Below are 18,967 nucleotides of genomic sequence, written 5' to 3' on the forward strand. Positions count from 1 at the left end.
CACGAGGACCTGCTGTGCCTCCAGGAGGGGAGGATGCTGACTGGGACAGTCCTAGAGGCATATCTTCAGACATTGGCAGAAAAGGACGGTCTTGCCCTAAACATCGGTGTCTTGAGTCCTTATTTCTTTGAACACCTTGAAGAAAACCGGCAGACGAAGGCGTACAGAGAGTTCAGGGACGCGGATATCTTTGGGAAGGACCTGATCTTAGCACCACTGCACCTAAGAGATAGTCAACACTGGGCGCTAGTCGCTGCCTATCCCAAGAAAAGAAGAGTCGAGGCATATGACTCAATGGGTTGGTCCCAAAAGAAGCAGATATACCTGATGTACTATGCGCTCCGATTGGAGGCGAAGATTTCTGGTTACAATTTTAGACCAGAAGCATGGCATTTACAAGACGCCATGCTAAACCAACCCCGCCAGTCGAACGGCGTAGACTGTGGTGTGTTTGTGTTCCACTTCGCCAAAACCCTGACTCAAAGGAGACGTCTCACAGAGTAGAGTTAGTCCGAAGTACTTCAGAGATGCCATACGCAAGGCTTTGGAAAGTCGGGTGGAGGAAAACGTTGCTCTCTCCTCTCGGCAGTGACGAGGGAATCATTGAAGTTGGGGTCCCCGCCGTCCCTGAGGCAATGGAACAGGACAAGACGACAGAAAACGTGGCCCCGGAAGTGGAGCTACTAGATTTTGAGCTGATCTCCCTAGAAGATGTGGCATCTACCACCTTAATGCCGGTCGACGACCTGCTGCACCTCATCGAGGACGCTACTAGGGAAATATCTACGACAGCGGAGACTGTGGAACCACCGTCACCATGCATCTCAATAGCTGCCAGCAGGTACACCAGAGGAACCCAAGGTGACTGAGCCAGCTGCAGCATTCGAAACAGGGGAAATGAAGCTAGTAGTGCGAGACGGCCCAAATTCAATGCGTCCACCCAAACATTTCGATGGCATCAGCACATCCAATCGCCGGAAACCACCTTCCCCATACCTAGAAGAAGCAGGCATCACAGGGGAAGAGGCGGCGCAGGAGGAACCCGCCGAATCGTCTTTCCTGGGAGAATTGTCAAACGAGTCTCAAGCTTGACCAAATGCGGTCAGCCATTTCCCAAATGATACAATCGTCTCGAAGTTCAACCAGTCCACGGACTGGCAGACATCTTGAACAATCGCAACGTTTCACAAGCAGAGAGCCAACCTCAAAACCACCCTTGATTTCAGGGGATGTTAGACGAAACCTGAATGAAATAGAAAGCACGTGTAACACCGTTCGTAAATGGAATCTAAAGTTCAACGGAGGAAAGGATGCCTTTTTCGTTCTTAGAAAGGTTAGACGAGTTGGTCGCTGCCTATGGGATCAAACAAGATTTATTACTACGATCAATGCCAGAACTTCTAAAGGGCCAAGCCCTACTTTGGTATAGAAACAACAAAGATTTTTGGACTAATTATGAGGACTTATTGTCAGACTTCAAGATGCAATTCTTCCCCCCTGAGTATGGACGAAATCTCATTCAGGAAATTATGAACAGAACTCAAGGCGAGACTGAAAGTTTTCGTAACTACGTTACTTCACTGTGTACCCTAAAGCATAGGAAAGGAGGCTATACTGCAGAGGAGCAAATAGATAACATATACACAAATATGCGTCCAGATTACAAATTAACAATTCACCGAGACCAATTTACCTCTGTAGGAGCCGCAATCAAGTTAGCTGAACACTACGAATCATATTTGAGGGAAAAACAAAACTATAGAGCTCCCCCAAATCCAGCACAATTGTTAATGCCAGAAACTGCCTACTACCGGACCAGCGATAGGACACACATATCCATTGTTCGTGATAATTCCATGCCAAGACGAGAGCCTCCTCACACTACGACTAGAAATTGGAATCCACCGAGCTAAGATAAAACTTCACGATTTGCCACTGGAACCATTAACAGACCCACGAACAACAGATATTTCTACGAATGGAAAGTGCCACTCACCCTAACATATCTGAATGTTAATAGTAGCAAGGTGATACAACCGAAGTCCGCCAATTGGGTCCGGAGGGAAGGAGGGACTCCAGCCTTCGACGCATCACGGCCCTCCAATAGTCTATCACAGAGCCAGCAATTAATAAGAGAGAAATAGTAAGCCAAACCAACCATGAAAGCCCTGGGGTAACAGATGTCCGTCCTTACATCAAAGTAATTGTGTGTGGAAAAACATTTTATGCTCTCATTGATACCGGGTCCACGGTGACTCTGGTTGGGAATGAGTTAGCTCAGTTTTTGCAGGACAACAATATTATGCCAACCCCTACTTCCGTTGATCTAGGCGTGGCCAACGGGAATAGAACTTTAGTCAACCACTGCCTTACCTTCGAATGTGAAATTTCAGAACAAAACACTATAATACAAGCGTTGAATTTACCCACATTAAGTACAACACTGATACTCGGAATGGAAGTCATCGAAAGGTTAAAGTTAGTTCATCCCAATCGGCACTACATAGAGCTCAACCAAGATTTAGGGTGTCCAAGCTTAGCTTTCAACGCCGAAAGACCTATCGAATCAACCAAAAACAAAACCCTTATGTTGAAAAGTTTTCTAAGTGAGGAATTAAAGCTGTTTGAAAATACAACAGGACACACTACTTTGGTTATACATAAAATAAAATTGGAGGTTGACACTCCGATCAAGCAAAGATTTTATCCGCGAAACCCAATAATGCAGAATATTATATACGAAGAGGTTGATAAAATGCTCGCTGATGATGTGATTGAACCCTCGTCGTCCGTGTGGAGTTCACCAGTGGTTCTTGTTAAAAAGCCTTCAGGCAAATACAGATTCTGTGTTGACTACCGAAGACTAAATTCTGTATGTGAAAAGGATGCCTATCCAATATCACAAATAAATTCAATTCTAGATAAACTGTGAAAGGCTAGATACAAATCTACTATTGATTTGAAGAATGGGTATTGGCAAGTGCCCTTGGCCGAGGATAGCAGAGAATTGACAGCTTTTACAATACCAGGTCGTGGACTCTACCATTTCAAAGTTATGCCTTTTGGGCTACATTCTGCCCCTGCAACTTTCTAGAGATTATTGGATAGTATTATCGGACCAGAACTTGAACCAAAAGAATTTGCCTATTTAGATGACATTATTGTAGTCACCACGACATTTCAGGAACACTTAGTAGTGCTCACAGACGTATTTTCACGACTCAGACAAGCGAGGCTGAACCTAAATGCAGATAAATGTCATTTTTGTAAGAGAGAGCTAAAATACCTTGGACATGTTGTAAATAGTGATTGAATACATACAGACCCAGATAAAGTAAAGGCAATCGTATAGTTCCCCACACCTACTACAATCCGACATCTTCGAAGTTTTATTGGCCTCGCTTCATGGTACCGCAAGTTTGTGAAAAACTTTTCAGAAATTACCGCTCCCTTAACCAAGCTATTAAGGAAGAATTCGAGATGGCAATGGGGTAGCAAAGAAGAGGACAGGTTCCGGAATCTGAAGTCAACGTTAACAACAGCACCTGTATTAGCTTGCCATGATTGCACCTTCATCCTCAAAGTAGATGCCTCTAATAATGGACTAGGTGCCGCACTTACGCAAGTTCGAAACGACCACGAGGTTGTCATTGCGTATGCTAGCCGAATGCTATCAGAGAGTGAACAAAAGTTCACAGTGACCGAAAAGGAGCTTTTGAGTCTTGTCTGGGCCATCTAAAAATTTAAAATGTATCTAGAAGGTTATCGGTTTATAGCTATCACTGATCACCAGGTGTTAAAATGGCTGATGAACTTAGAGAAACCGTCAGGAAGACTTTCAAGATGGATCTTAGAACTTCAGCAGATGGATTTTGAGATTCGTTACAGAAAAGGGACCTTGAATAAAGTGGCCGATGCCTTGTCCAGGTACCCTATCACTGAGAATTCAGGTGTGCAGACAATATTCATATTCATATTCAAACATCTTTATTCGTAAATCATGTACATTGGTGGTACAGTGAATAGTGTCAGAATACTTAAAATAAAAATACTATTTCTATTTATGGGAGGTGGAAAATTCATCAAAAGAATATAATGCTAGATTTATTAAATGCTCCTTTAGAATTTTCTTGAATTTAGATAGGTTCGTTTCTTTTTTTATGAATTCAGGGACAAATTTTAGAAAATCATTACCAGCATATGAGGGTTTTTTTTCAAAAAATTTTAATTTGTGAGGCTGGACAAACTCCCTTCTCCTCCTAAAATTATAAGAATGCACTGAATTTATTACTTGCTCAGATTCATTTTTTTTGCGATAAGAATTGTTTCATAAATATATTGCCCATAAACTGTAAAAATTTGTAATTTCTTAAAATGTTCTTTTGCCGAATCATCTCGTTTAAGCTTAAGCATAATTCTGATAGCTTCTTTTTGTCGCTTCAGAATACTATCCATATTTAATATTTTTGTTGACCCATATAATGCTAAACCGAATGAAATATGGGAGTGAATGTGTGCAAAATATATACTTTTTAGGGTTTTCAAATTACAATAAAAGGACATTTTTGATAATGTGAACATTCCAGAGTTAGTTTTGGTTAAAACTTTCTGTGTGTGCTTATCCCAATTCAAATTTTCATCTATTGTTAATCCCAGAAAATTGATTTGATGTTCCTTTTGAATATTATTTGAGTTGTAAGTTATTGTTGGATCTTTTGTAATTCTGTTCTGTGCTGTTCTGAAATTTATAAATTTAGTTTTTTTCTGAATTTAATAATAAGTTATGATTGTAGAAATAGTTCCCAATATTCTCTAATTCTACATATGTAAGAATTTCAGCTTCTTCTGGAGAGTTAGATGATACAATCAAATTAGAATCATCAGCGTAAAGACATAATTTAGAATTTTGCTTGTAGGTTAAAGTATCTTCCATGCCCTTAAGGTAACACAAAAATAGCAAAGGCCCCAAAATTGAACCTTGTGGCACCCCAAATTTAATTGGTTGATAAGTTGATGATGATTTGATAATTCTATTATGATTTGTCAAATGGGTAATTTCCACGAATTGAGATCTATTTGTCAAATAGGAAGAAAACCAATTAAGAGCTCTTTTTGATATTCCAATTATTTTAAGTTTTTCTAGTAGTTTACTATGTTTTACACTATCAAACGCTTTAGAAAGGTCCATAAATATGCCAATTGTATAATGTCCTTTGTTTACTGATTCAATGACTGATTCGATAAAAGAAACAGCTGCGCTTACAACTGATCTTCCATTCCGAAATCCATGCTGATTATCATCCAAAATATTAAATTTTTCCAAGAACTCGGATAATTGTAAGTATACGGCTTTTTAATACACTTTAGAAATTGAAGGAAGAACAGACACTGGGCGATAATTGGATATAATTTCAGGGTCATTTTTTTTGTGTAAAGGAATTATTTTTGCCTGCTTTAATATGTTAGGAAAAATGCCTGAAACAAACGAAGAATTGATCAGATGACAAACAATTTTGCTGATGTAGGTTTTTGCAGCCTTTATTATTGTTACAGGAATTTCGTCATGCCCACTGGAGTGTTTATTTTTTAAAGATTGAATTATTTTTTCCACCTCCCTTTCAGTGATCGGTTTCAGTTCAAATTTTGGCTTTACAAACAAGTCATCAATAAAATCAGCTTTTACATCAGCCGTCACATTCTGATTGTTACAATTTAAATTTAAATCTAAATCTGTAACTATGTTGCTAAAATAACCATTAAACATATTTGCAATTTTACCAGGGTCTAAAATTGTTTCTGAATTTTGTTTTAAAATTATATTTTCTAATGGTTTCTTGTCATTTTCCCCAACTTCAGAGTTGATTATATTCCAGACGGTTTTCTGAATGTTTTGGGAATTTCCAATTTTTTGTTGGAAATATCTGTGTTTAGCCTTATTTAGTTCTCTTTTATAAGTAGCCTTTTCCTGATGTAAAAAATCTTTTAGACTATTACTTTTATTACTACGATATTCCTTAGTCAGTTGAATAATATGCTGTTGTTTCATCTTTAATTCTTTAGTTATCCATGTACGTTTTTTATTTCTCTTTGTAACCAATATTTTTGGAAAAGCCTGATCAAAATAGTAAGAAAAAATTTTAAAAAAGACATCATACTTTGTTTCTACCCTGGAATTATATACATCGAGCCAAGATTCATTGGAAAGTAATTGTGTAAAAAGATTAGTGTTTTCAGGTGAAAATTTACGCAACTCTTTTTTAATCGGCAAATTTACGGTTTTCATAGAATGTTGGCATTTTACTTTTAATAGCTGTCCATCATGGTCAGATAAGAAAGTAACCAGACCTTCTACCTTTAAGTCAGATAATTTAATATTTTTTATCAAAAAGTTGTCTATTGCTGTCTCCGAATTATCTGTAACTCTTGTTGGGAAATTAACAAGGTACCTCATATTTTTGCTTTCTAACATCTGTTGTAATAATCTATGTCTGCTGTCCAATACTAAAACATCAATATTCAGGTCACCTGCTACAATAATTTTATCATATTTTTTATTTAAATAATCAATTAAAATATCTAACCTGTCCAGAAAAATATTTACATCTGATCTAGGTGACCTGTAAATACCAATAACGAGATATTTTTGCTTATTAATACTGGATTTACAGGCACAAAATTCAAATTGCAACTCTTCAAGTAGAACATTACAAATTGCATCCGGCACCGAGACCCTCCTCAGCTCAAAACTCTTCTCTGCCAAAATAATAACCCCTCCTTTAGACTTTACTTTTCTAGAAAAACTAGATTTTACTGAATAAGAATTTAAATTAACCCTTTTTATTTCCTCTTCTTTCGTGTCGTGTTCTGATAAAACAACTATATGGGGATTTACTTCGTCTAAAATTGCCTGTAGTGAATTTAATCTAGAAGAGAGGTGTTGAATGTTCTGGTGAAAAATTTTGATAAAATTATGTTGCGATTTTATTTGATTGGTGTGGTGGTTTGTAGAATTGAGTTTAAAGCTGAGAAAGATGACTCCGCCGCCCCACAGTTATGCATAACTGTATCCAACCCAGCACTGACCCCACTTCCATCACCATTACTCTGCTTTAACACTTCACTGTATGATAGGTCGCCAGGTGCCACAATAACTTGCTCTGTTTGAGTTGATGTCTGCTCCGTGAGTTGATTAGCTGCTCTTGTCACCGTCGTGGACACTGGAGTAGTTGCAGCCTCATTAGGTGTTACATTGGCAGTGATGTCTCCAGCTTTAGCTGTGTCCAGTTGAGGTGGTGAAAGGTGTCCCTGTTTTTTGTTGATAAAGTCTTTCAGTTGACAGACAAAGTCTTTGTAGGATAAGCCATTCTTTAAAGTCTGACCAGGATTGTGACCGTATGAGACTATTGTGACTTTAGCCTTAGTAATTTGTTGGAACTTAAAGATGTTGTTTATAAAGTGATTTAAATCTATCTTGTCCCGAACACAACCAATTGGGGAGCAGATGAGGTGTTCTAGCTTCTTCCTCCTAAAACTGTCGGTTAGGTCTTTAAATGCAGTATCATAATCACTTTTGTAAGGTTTTTCAAAATATCTTGCTTTTGTTATTAGATAACAAAGAATACAAAGAATACACCCAGTACACCTCACCATGGCTACTAATCGACACTTGACAAAACCGAGGAAGCGGAGAACGGAAGATAACTCTATATCTAATTAGTACGACAGAAGAAAGCAGCAAGTCTTAAACAACCCGGCAAGTATAAAGACTACGTACTTTGTGAGGGTAGACTTTTAAGAAGAGTCCCCAATCGAGGCAACCGGATTATCGACCAAACGACTCTGTGGAAGACTTGCGTCCCAGAAAGCCAAATTTCCGATGTCTTGACCGAATGTCATGACACACCAATTTCAGGCCATCTGGGCATTAATAAGACGACCAAACGAGTTTCAGACTGATACTACTGGCCGAGGTGGAGAATAGACGTAAAGAATTATGTCAGAGCGTGCTACTCCTGCCAGCGTCTAACGTTGAACAAAAACCTCCCGTTGGACAAATGTTTTTCCGACAACCTAAAGGACCATGGGTGACAGTTACATCTGATATAATGGGACCAATGCCACGATCAAGGCGTGGAAACGGATACATTCTGCTGTTCCAAACCACAATTACAAAATGGGTTGAGATTGTAGGAATGAAGAATGCCACGGCCAAGACGGTATCCCAGCACTTTACTGATCTTATTTTTCTTAGATATGGTGCCCTCAAACAGATAATGGGACACAATTTCACGTCTAAGATCTTTCATCAGGTCACCTAGGGTTGGAACATCCGTCATCAATTAACCGCACCTTATAGTCCTCAGTCTAATCCTGCAGAACGCCCCAACCGTGTGATTAAAACTATGATATCACAGTACGTCAACTCCGACCATTGAAATTGGGACATCCATTTAAACGAGTTCCAATATGCCATTAACAGCTCCGTCCACGAATCTACTCAATATTCACCCGCCATGCTGATTTTTGTAGAGAGTTGTGTACTCCAAACAGCATACATGCTGCCCCTGTCGAAACCTCTCCCCGCCCAGAAGACACACCTACGGACGAAAAGCACGGGTCACAGATACGCCTTCGCCTCCTACAAGAAAAGGTGTGCAGGAACTTGAAGACAGCATTCAAAAGACAGTCGAAATATTACAATCTGCGAAGACGAGCTAATGAGTTCAAAATAGCGGATCTAGTTTCGAGGTAGACTCACCGGCTTTCAAGTGCAGCAGACTATATAGCCGGAAAACTAGAACAAAAATTTGACGGACCATTATATACGGACCCAGCCATGCTCACAGCTCCTGGCCGACACAACTGTATGGACACAACACAACTGTAATTTGCTCCCACAGAAATTACCTATCACCTATTACCTATTACCTATCACTCATTTCATGTCAATTGCATATCATTCGTCCTCAAGAAAAATTCAAAAAATCATTTTTTTCCGTTTTTTATTCAATTTCCGTTTGAATTTTCAATCAACAAATTTAGGTCATTAAAGACTATATGCAGCCCAGCAGACGCACAGGCAGAGTTCGCCTATGTCTGCTGATTCCACAAGACCATTAATTACAACTAGCTACAAAATTATAAGTTTATTATGTTCGTTTTGCTAGTTTTAGAATAATTCAACATTAAGTTCACAACTTTGTTATTTTTTTCTGTTTTTGATTATTTTATGTTGTAAACTTAATATTATAGTAAAAATGTAAACATTGTACTTTGTAGCAAATTTGACGGAATAAATCATTCATTCATTCATTCATACTCAGCGAGCCACAAGATCGAATATGTTCCAAATATCGGATCAAAGAGGCAAGAAAGTTGGGGTAGCACACGGTAAGGATTTAAAACTCTATAAACCGGTGCAAAGCGTTCATTTAGAAAGGGGGATTAAGGCAACAAGAAGGAAATCATAGCCCCAGGTGTTCCTTTCCCCCACTCATTGCTTTGCATGGTTTTAGTGCATGAGTCTGCTCTCTTTACAGGCTAGCATGGCATCACAGCAAACGATTACTCGAGTGATCCACGAGGACCTGCTGTGCCTCCAGGAGGGGAGGATGCTGACTGGGACAGTCCTAGAGGCATATCTTCAGACATTGGCAGAAAAGGACGGTCTTGCCCTAAACATCGGTGTCTTGAGTCCTTATTTCTTTGAACACCTTGAAGAAAACCGGCAGACGAAGGCGTACAGAGAGTTCAGGGACGCGGATATCTTTGGGAAGGACCTGATCTTAGCACCACTGCACCTAAGAGATAGTCAACACTGGGCGCTAGTCGCTGCCTATCCCAAGAAAAGAAGAGTCGAGGCATATGACTCAATGGGTTGGTCCCAAAAGAAGCAGATATACCTGATGTACTATGCGCTCCGATTGGAGGCGAAGATTTCTGGTTACAATTTTAGACCAGAAGCATGGCATTTACAAGACGCCATGCTAAACCAACCCCGCCAGTCGAACGGCGTAGACTGTGGTGTGTTTGTGTTCCACTTCGCCAAAACCCTGACTCAAAGGAGACGTCTCACAGAGTAGAGTTAGTCCGAAGTACTTCAGAGATGCCATACGCAAGGCTTTGGAAAGTCGGGTGGAGGAAAACGTTGCTCTCTCCTCTCGGCAGTGACGAGGGAATCATTGAAGTTGGGGTCCCCGCCGTCCCTGAGGCAATGGAACAGGACAAGACGACAGAAAACGTGGCCCCGGAAGTGGAGCTACTAGATTTTGAGCTGATCTCCCTAGAAGATGTGGCATCTACCACCTTAATGCCGGTCGACGACCTGCTGCACCTCATCGAGGACGCTACTAGGGAAATATCTACGACAGCGGAGACTGTGGAACCACCGTCACCATGCATCTCAATAGCTGCCAGCAGGTACACCAGAGGAACCCAAGGTGACTGAGCCAGCTGCAGCATTCGAAACAGGGGAAATGAAGCTAGTAGTGCGAGACGGCCCAAATTCAATGCGTCCACCCAAACATTTCGATGGCATCAGCACATCCAATCGCCGGAAACCACCTTCCCCATACCTAGAAGAAGCAGGCATCACAGGGGAAGAGGCGGCGCAGGAGGAACCCGCCGAATCGTCTTTCCTGGGAGAATTGTCAAACGAGTCTCAAGCTTGACCAAATGCGGTCAGCCATTTCCCAAATGATACAATCGTCTCGAAGTTCAACCAGTCCACGGACTGGCAGACATCTTGAACAATCGCAACGTTTCACAAGCAGAGAGCCAACCTCAAAACCACCCTTGATTTCAGGGGATGTTAGACGAAACCTGAATGAAATAGAAAGCACGTGTAACACCGTTCGTAAATGGAATCTAAAGTTCAACGGAGGAAAGGATGCCTTTTTCGTTCTTAGAAAGGTTAGACGAGTTGGTCGCTGCCTATGGGATCAAACAAGATTTATTACTACGATCAATGCCAGAACTTCTAAAGGGCCAAGCCCTACTTTGGTATAGAAACAACAAAGATTTTTGGACTAATTATGAGGACTTATTGTCAGACTTCAAGATGCAATTCTTCCCCCCTGAGTATGGACGAAATCTCATTCAGGAAATTATGAACAGAACTCAAGGCGAGACTGAAAGTTTTCGTAACTACGTTACTTCACTGTGTACCCTAAAGCATAGGAAAGGAGGCTATACTGCAGAGGAGCAAATAGATAACATATACACAAATATGCGTCCAGATTACAAATTAACAATTCACCGAGACCAATTTACCTCTGTAGGAGCCGCAATCAAGTTAGCTGAACACTACGAATCATATTTGAGGGAAAAACAAAACTATAGAGCTCCCCCAAATCCAGCACAATTGTTAATGCCAGAAACTGCCTACTACCGGACCAGCGATAGGACACACATATCCATTGTTCGTGATAATTCCATGCCAAGACGAGAGCCTCCTCACACTACGACTAGAAATTGGAATCCACCGAGCTAAGATAAAACTTCACGATTTGCCACTGGAACCATTAACAGACCCACGAACAACAGATATTTCTACGAATGGAAAGTGCCACTCACCCTAACATATCTGAATGTTAATAGTAGCAAGGTGATACAACCGAAGTCCGCCAATTGGGTCCGGAGGGAAGGAGGGACTCCAGCCTTCGACGCATCACGGCCCTCCAATAGTCTATCACAGAGCCAGCAATTAATAAGAGAGAAATAGTAAGCCAAACCAACCATGAAAGCCCTGGGGTAACAGATGTCCGTCCTTACATCAAAGTAATTGTGTGTGGAAAAACATTTTATGCTCTCATTGATACCGGGTCCACGGTGACTCTGGTTGGGAATGAGTTAGCTCAGTTTTTGCAGGACAACAATATTATGCCAACCCCTACTTCCGTTGATCTAGGCGTGGCCAACGGGAATAGAACTTTAGTCAACCACTGCCTTACCTTCGAATGTGAAATTTCAGAATAAAACACTATAATACAAGCGTTGAATTTACCCACATTAAGTACAACACTGATACTCGGAATGGAAGTCATCGAAAGGTTAAAGTTAGTTCATCCCAATCGGCACTACATAGAGCTCAACCAAGATTTAGGGTGTCCAAGCTTAGCTTTCAACGCCGAAAGACCTATCGAATCAACCAAAAACAAAACCCTTATGTTGAAAAGTTTTCTAAGTGAGGAATTAAAGCTGTTTGAAAATACAACAGGACACACTACTTTGGTTATACATAAAATAAAATTGGAGGTTGACACTCCGATCAAGCAAAGATTTTATCCGCGAAACCCAATAATGCAGAATATTATATACGAAGAGGTTGATAAAATGCTCGCTGATGATGTGATTGAACCCTCGTCGTCCGTGTGGAGTTCACCAGTGGTTCTTGTTAAAAAGCCTTCAGGCAAATACAGATTCTGTGTTGACTACCGAAGACTAAATTCTGTATGTGAAAAGGATGCCTATCCAATATCACAAATAAATTCAATTCTAGATAAACTGTGAAAGGCTAGATACAAATCTACTATTGATTTGAAGAATGGGTATTGGCAAGTGCCCTTGGCCGAGGATAGCAGAGAATTGACAGCTTTTACAATACCAGGTCGTGGACTCTACCATTTCAAAGTTATGCCTTTTGGGCTACATTCTGCCCCTGCAACTTTCTAGAGATTATTGGATAGTATTATCGGACCAGAACTTGAACCAAAAGAATTTGCCTATTTAGATGACATTATTGTAGTCACCACGACATTTCAGGAACACTTAGTAGTGCTCACAGACGTATTTTCACGACTCAGACAAGCGAGGCTGAACCTAAATACAGATAAATGTCATTTTTGTAAGAGAGAGCTAAAATACCTTGGACATGTTGTAAATAGTGATTGAATACATACAGACCCAGATAAAGTAAAGGCAATCGTATAGTTCCCCACACCTACTACAATCCGACATCTTCGAAGTTTTATTGGCCTCGCTTCATGGTACCGCAAGTTTGTGAAAAACTTTTCAGAAATTACCGCTCCCTTAACCAAGCTATTAAGGAAGAATTCGAGATGGCAATGGGGTAGCAAAGAAGAGGACAGGTTCCGGAATCTGAAGTCAACGTTAACAACAGCACCTGTATTAGCTTGCCATGATTGCACCTTCATCCTCAAAGTAGATGCCTCTAATAATGGACTAGGTGCCGCACTTACGCAAGTTCGAAACGACCACGAGGTTGTCATTGCGTATGCTAGCCGAATGCTATCAGAGAGTGAACAAAAGTTCACAGTGACCGAAAAGGAGCTTTTGAGTCTTGTCTGGGCCATCTAAAAATTTAAAATGTATCTAGAAGGTTATCGGTTTATAGCTATCACTGATCACCAGGTGTTAAAATGGCTGATGAACTTAGAGAAACCGTCAGGAAGACTTTCAAGATGGATCTTAGAACTTCAGCAGATGGATTTTGAGATTCGTTACAGAAAAGGGACCTTGAATAAAGTGGCCGATGCCTTGTCCAGGTACCCTATCACTGAGAATTCAGGTGTGCAGACAATACACCCAGTACACCTCACCATGGCTACTAATCGACACTTGACAAAACCGAGGAAGCGGAGAACGGAAGATAACTCTATATCTAATTAGTACGACAGAAGAAAGCAGCAAGTCTTAAACAACCCGGCAAGTATAAAGACTACGTACTTTGTGAGGGTAGACTTTTAAGAAGAGTCCCCAATCGAGGCAACCGGATTATCGACCAAACGACTCTGTGGAAGACTTGCGTCCCAGAAAGCCAAATTTCCGATGTCTTGACCGAATGTCATGACACACCAATTTCAGGCCATCTGGGCATTAATAAGACGACCAAACGAGTTTCAGACTGATACTACTGGCCGAGGTGGAGAATAGACGTAAAGAATTATGTCAGAGCGTGCTACTCCTGCCAGCGTCTAACGTTGAACAAAAACCTCCCGTTGGACAAATGTTTTTCCGACAACCTAAAGGACCATGGGTGACAGTTACATCTGATATAATGGGACCAATGCCACGATCAAGGCGTGGAAACAGATACATTCTGCTGTTCCAAACCACAATTACAAAATGGGTTGAGATTGTAGGAATGAAGAATGCCACGGCCAAGACGGTATCCCAGCACTTTACTGATCTTATTTTTCTTAGATATGGTGCCCTCAAACAGATAATGGGACACAATTTCACGTCTAAGATCTTTCATCAGGTCACCTAGGGTTGGAACATCCGTCATCAATTAACCGCACCTTATAGTCCTCAGTCTAATCCTGCAGAACGCCCCAACCGTGTGATTAAAACTATGATATCACAGTACGTCAACTCCGACCATTGAAATTGGGACATCCATTTAAACGAGTTCCAATATGCCATTAACAGCTCCGTCCACGAATCTACTCAATATTCACCCGCCATGCTGATTTTTGTAGAGAGTTGTGTACTCCAAACAGCATACATGCTGCCCCTGTCGAAACCTCTCCCCGCCCAGAAGACACACCTACGGACGAAAAGCACGGGTCACAGATACGCCTTCGCCTCCTACAAGAAAAGGTGTGCAGGAACTTGAAGACAGCATTCAAAAGACAGTCCAAATATTACAATCTGCGAAGACGAGCTAATGAGTTCAAAATAGCGGATCTAGTTTCGAGATAGACTCACCGGCTTTCAAGTGCAGCAGACTATATAGCCGGAAAACTAGAACAAAAATTTGACGGACCATTATATACGGACCCAGCCATGCGCACAGCTCCTGGCCGACACAACTGTATGGACACAACACAACTGTAATTTGCTCCCACAGAAATTACCTATCACCTATTACCTATTACCTATCACTCATTTCATGTCAATTGCATATCATTCGTCCTCAAGAAAAATTCAAAAAATCATTTTTTTCCGTTTTTTATTCAATTTCCGTTTGAATTTTCAATCAACAAATTTAGGTCATTAAAGACTATATGCAGCCCAGCAGACGCACAGGCAGAGTTCGCCTATGTCTGCTGATTCCACAAGACCATTAATTACAACTAGCTACAAAATTATAAGTTTATTATGTTCGTTTTGCTAGTTTTAGAATAATTCAACATTAAGTTCACAACTTTGTTATTTTTTTCTGTTTTTGATTATTTTATGTTGTAAACTTAATATTATAGTAAAAATGTAAACATTGTACTTTGTAGCAAATTTGACGGAATAAATCATTCATTCATTCATTCATACTCAGCGAGCCACAAGATCGAATATGTTCCAAATATCGGATCAAAGAGGCAAGAAAGTTGGGGTAGCACACGGTAAGGATTTAAAACTCTATAATCCGGTGCAAAGCGTTCATTTAGAAAGGGGGATTAAGGCAACAAGAAGGAAATCATAGCCCCAGGTGTTCCTTTCCCCCACTCATTGCTTTGCATGGTTTTAGTGCATGAGTCTGCTCTCTTTACAGGCTAGCATGGCATCACAGCAAACGATTACTCGAGTGATCCACGAGGACCTGCTGTGCCTCCAGGAGGGGAGGATGCTGACTGGGACAGTCCAAGAGGCATATCTTCAGACATTGGCAGAAAAGGACGGTCTTGCCCTAAACGTCGGTGTCTTGAGTCCTTATTTCTTTGAACACCTTGAAGAAAACCGGCATACGAAGGCGTACAGAGAGTTCAGGGACGCAGATATCTGTGGGAAGGAACTGATCTTAGCACCACTGCACCTAAGAGATAGTCAACACTGGGCGCTAGTCGCTGCCTATCCCAAGAAAAGAAGAGTCGAGGCATATGACTCAATGGGTTGGTCCCAAAAGAAGTAGATATACCTGATGTACTATGCGCTCCGATCGGAGGCGAAGATTTCTGGTTACGATTTTAGACCAGAAGCATGGCATTTACAAGACACCATGCTAAACCAACCCCGCCAGTCGAATGGCGTTGACTGTGGTGTGTTTGTGCTCCACTTCGCCAAAACCCTGACTCAAAGCGGAGACGTCTCACAGAGTAGAGTTAGTCCGAAGTACTTCAGAGATGCCATACGCAAGGCTTTGGAAAGTCGGGTGGAGGAAAACGTGGCTCTCTCTCCTCTCGGCAGTGACGAGGGAATCATTGAAGTTGGGGTCCCCGCCTTCCCTGAGGCAATGGAACAGGACAAAACGACAGAAGACGTGGCCCTGGAAGTGGAGCTACTAGATTTCAAGCTGATCTCCCTAGAAGATGTGGCATCTACCAGCCTAATGCCGGTCGACGACCTGCTGCACCTCATCGAGGACGTTACTAGGGACCTATCTACGACAGCAGAGACTGTGGAACCACCGTCACCATTCATCTCAATAGCCGCCAGCATGGACATTGCCAGCCTCCGGGTGGAGAGCCCTAGTATTCCCCACCAAATTGAGGAAACGAATGGAAAGGGTACACCAGAGGAACCCAATGTGACTGAGCCAGCTGCAGCATTCGAAACAGGGTTGTTCTACGAATGTAGTTCGACGACAGAAGAGGGGCTAGGGGCGGAGGAGCCCGTCCAACGATACCCTAGCTCAAAAGGAAATGAAGCTAGTAGCGCGAGACGGCTGAAATTCAATGCGTCCACCCAAACATTTTGATGGCATCAGCACATCCAATCGCCGGACACCACCTTCCCCATAACACTACACCTACCCAGAAGCAGGCACCACAGGGGAAGAGGCGGCGCAGGAGGAACCCGCCGAATCGTCTTTCCTGGGGGAATTTTCAAACAAGTCCCAAGCCGATTCTTAAACCCATGGAACGGGTTTTAATTAAATAAGTGATCCGATCTAGTCCTAGTCCCGGTGAAAAGGACAGCCTTTGAAATTTAAGTAGATTTTGTTCTAGAAGATTGTTTTATTTTATTGCAGTTAATTGTTTAGAAGACTGAGTGTTTCTTTAGAAGATTCTATTTTTGTTCTGTTAATTAGTGGAAGGCAACAAATGTTTTACGTTATTTCTCCTAGAGGAAGATACTACTTAAAACAATTTGTATTATGAAGTTCCTAAAGCAAGTTCCTAGATAGGACTAGTTTAGTTTTCCTACTTTATTGGGAAAACCTACACACACAAAAAAAACACAAAGAACAAAACACAAAAATATATATGGAAGATTATATTGTTCTATTTTATGAAGAATAAAATTTTTTTTCTTTTTACATGTTTTCTTTTTTTTTTCTTCCCCGAAGTAAAGGGGGGATGTAACGGGCTAAAATAATGGTACAATTTCTTTTGGATTAAATATCAACAATAGACAAGCAAGACAAGTATTGAGTTTCCTACAATTTGAATTTCCCGCTTCCTTGACATGCGCGCGCACCTCGCGCATGCTCCAGTTTCCCGTGCTTTTGCTTGCCTGTCGCGCATGAGCACGACGTTCTCGCTACTCAGAGAGAAAACACTGTCACATAGTAGCCAATGACAATGAAAGGGAAAATAAACACTATCACCATGGACATTCTATTTGTGATAAGGTTTCTTTCAAACTGAAACTCTATTGAGATCGGTTTCCAGTTGGCAAGTTTAGACGAGTTAATAAATTAATTTTTTGAGTTTTCAATGATTGTGCAACTATCTTTATTGCCTGGGACAATTGCATCTATTAGGAAATGTATGACACGTGTTTACCAACTTTTTCCTGCTTTTTAAAATATTAAGAATGGTGTAGAAAATAAATAAACAATTTGTCTGATAACACTTAGTTATAAGTGTGATTAGAAGTATTTTCATTTACTTTCCAGAAAATGTAATAACATGTACTATGCTGATCAACATGTTATTTAAAATAATGGTTAACAAAGAAGAAATTACTAAAAAATGTATCATTTAAGCTTGCAATAGTAAAATACTGACTACAGCACAATATAATTCTCAACTCACATGGTCTCCGTAGTTCTTGCCCGAGAGAAGTCCTGCACCTCCGACCAAACCACAGATGACATTGGACACGATAGTTCCGTACAAGTTGGTCATCAGCATCACATCAAACTGGTGTGGGTTGGACACTAGCTGCATGCAGCAGTTGTCAATGATCATGTCTCCAGTCTCTATATCTGGGTACTCCTTGCCAACGTTGCGTGCGATCTCCAAGAAAAGGCCATCGGAGAGTTTCCTGCGATGGAGTTGTAGAAAACACATGAGAACAATATTTGACTACCAAATTCACAACATTGATGGAAATTGTAATTGACAGATTTCATTATTAACTATTAACCAGATTTAGATATTTGAGATATGTTTTCCAACTTATCCTGACTTTGAGTATGTCAGGTGAGACCACAGTGAGAAACAAAAAACCATCATGAGGACGATTTCAAGGTTTTCTTGGGATCCAGGATATGATGGGGAATGTCATCCTGTGAGCTCAGAATGAGTGTACAGAATGAGCTCAGTTCGAGTAGCTGTTTTGCAAACCATGTTATGAATGAGTACCTGCTTGCTAAATCTGTTAGACTCAAATAATTTTTGTAATTAATAAAAAAACTATGTTGGTAAGTTTTATGATAGTCTTTTAACTTTTAAGTCCTACTTAAACTTTTTTTAGGCCTACTTAAAGCATACCTGTTTCTTGTTTTAAAATAAAACTAAATCTATATATGAAGAATTCTATTTAATGAGTTACAAGTAAGTTTGTTTACTAAAACATTGTTTTCAAAAAACAACATAATAATAATTAAGAACCATATGACTTTATAGTCATATGTCATCTCCCTTCTTCACTTGTAAGTCAAGTCTTTTGGGAGGATTTATTCTTCGCGATGACTTTCTACTATATACGTCTTTAACTCCATTTCCAGCTTTACTTCCCTTCACTGTACTTGCTCCTGCCGGGTTTTCAACGTCATAAAATCGTTTCTTCAAAAACCAAGAGTTCCTTCGATAAACATTCCCATCTGGAGTTTCTATAAGGTATGATCTTGGCTCTGGACCTTTTCTTACGACTGTAGCTGGCTGCCAGTCCCTGTGTTCTT

The 18,967-nt window shown here is 40.7% G+C and overlaps 1 protein-coding gene across 3 annotated transcripts in view; it reads right to left on the minus strand.

Annotated features, from left to right (window-relative positions):
- Positions 1–18,967, minus strand: part of LOC128997981 (isocitrate dehydrogenase [NAD] subunit gamma, mitochondrial-like) — a 59,011-nt gene that overhangs the window by 5,322 nt on the left and 34,722 nt on the right. For all 3 annotated transcript variants that reach the window (XM_054423865.1, XM_054423866.1, XM_054423867.1), the window contains exon 7: positions 17,877–18,108. In XM_054423865.1, the coding sequence (XP_054279840.1) occupies positions 17,877–18,108 (232 nt within the window). The remainder of the gene's footprint in view (positions 1–17,876; positions 18,109–18,967) is intronic.

Source organism: Macrosteles quadrilineatus, unplaced genomic scaffold (assembly GCF_028750875.1).
Source record: "Macrosteles quadrilineatus isolate MER2022 unplaced genomic scaffold, UCM_ALF_1.0 Scaffold_7__1_contigs__length_78375512, whole genome shotgun sequence".
Classification (NCBI taxonomy): Eukaryota; Metazoa; Arthropoda; class Insecta; order Hemiptera; family Cicadellidae; genus Macrosteles; species Macrosteles quadrilineatus.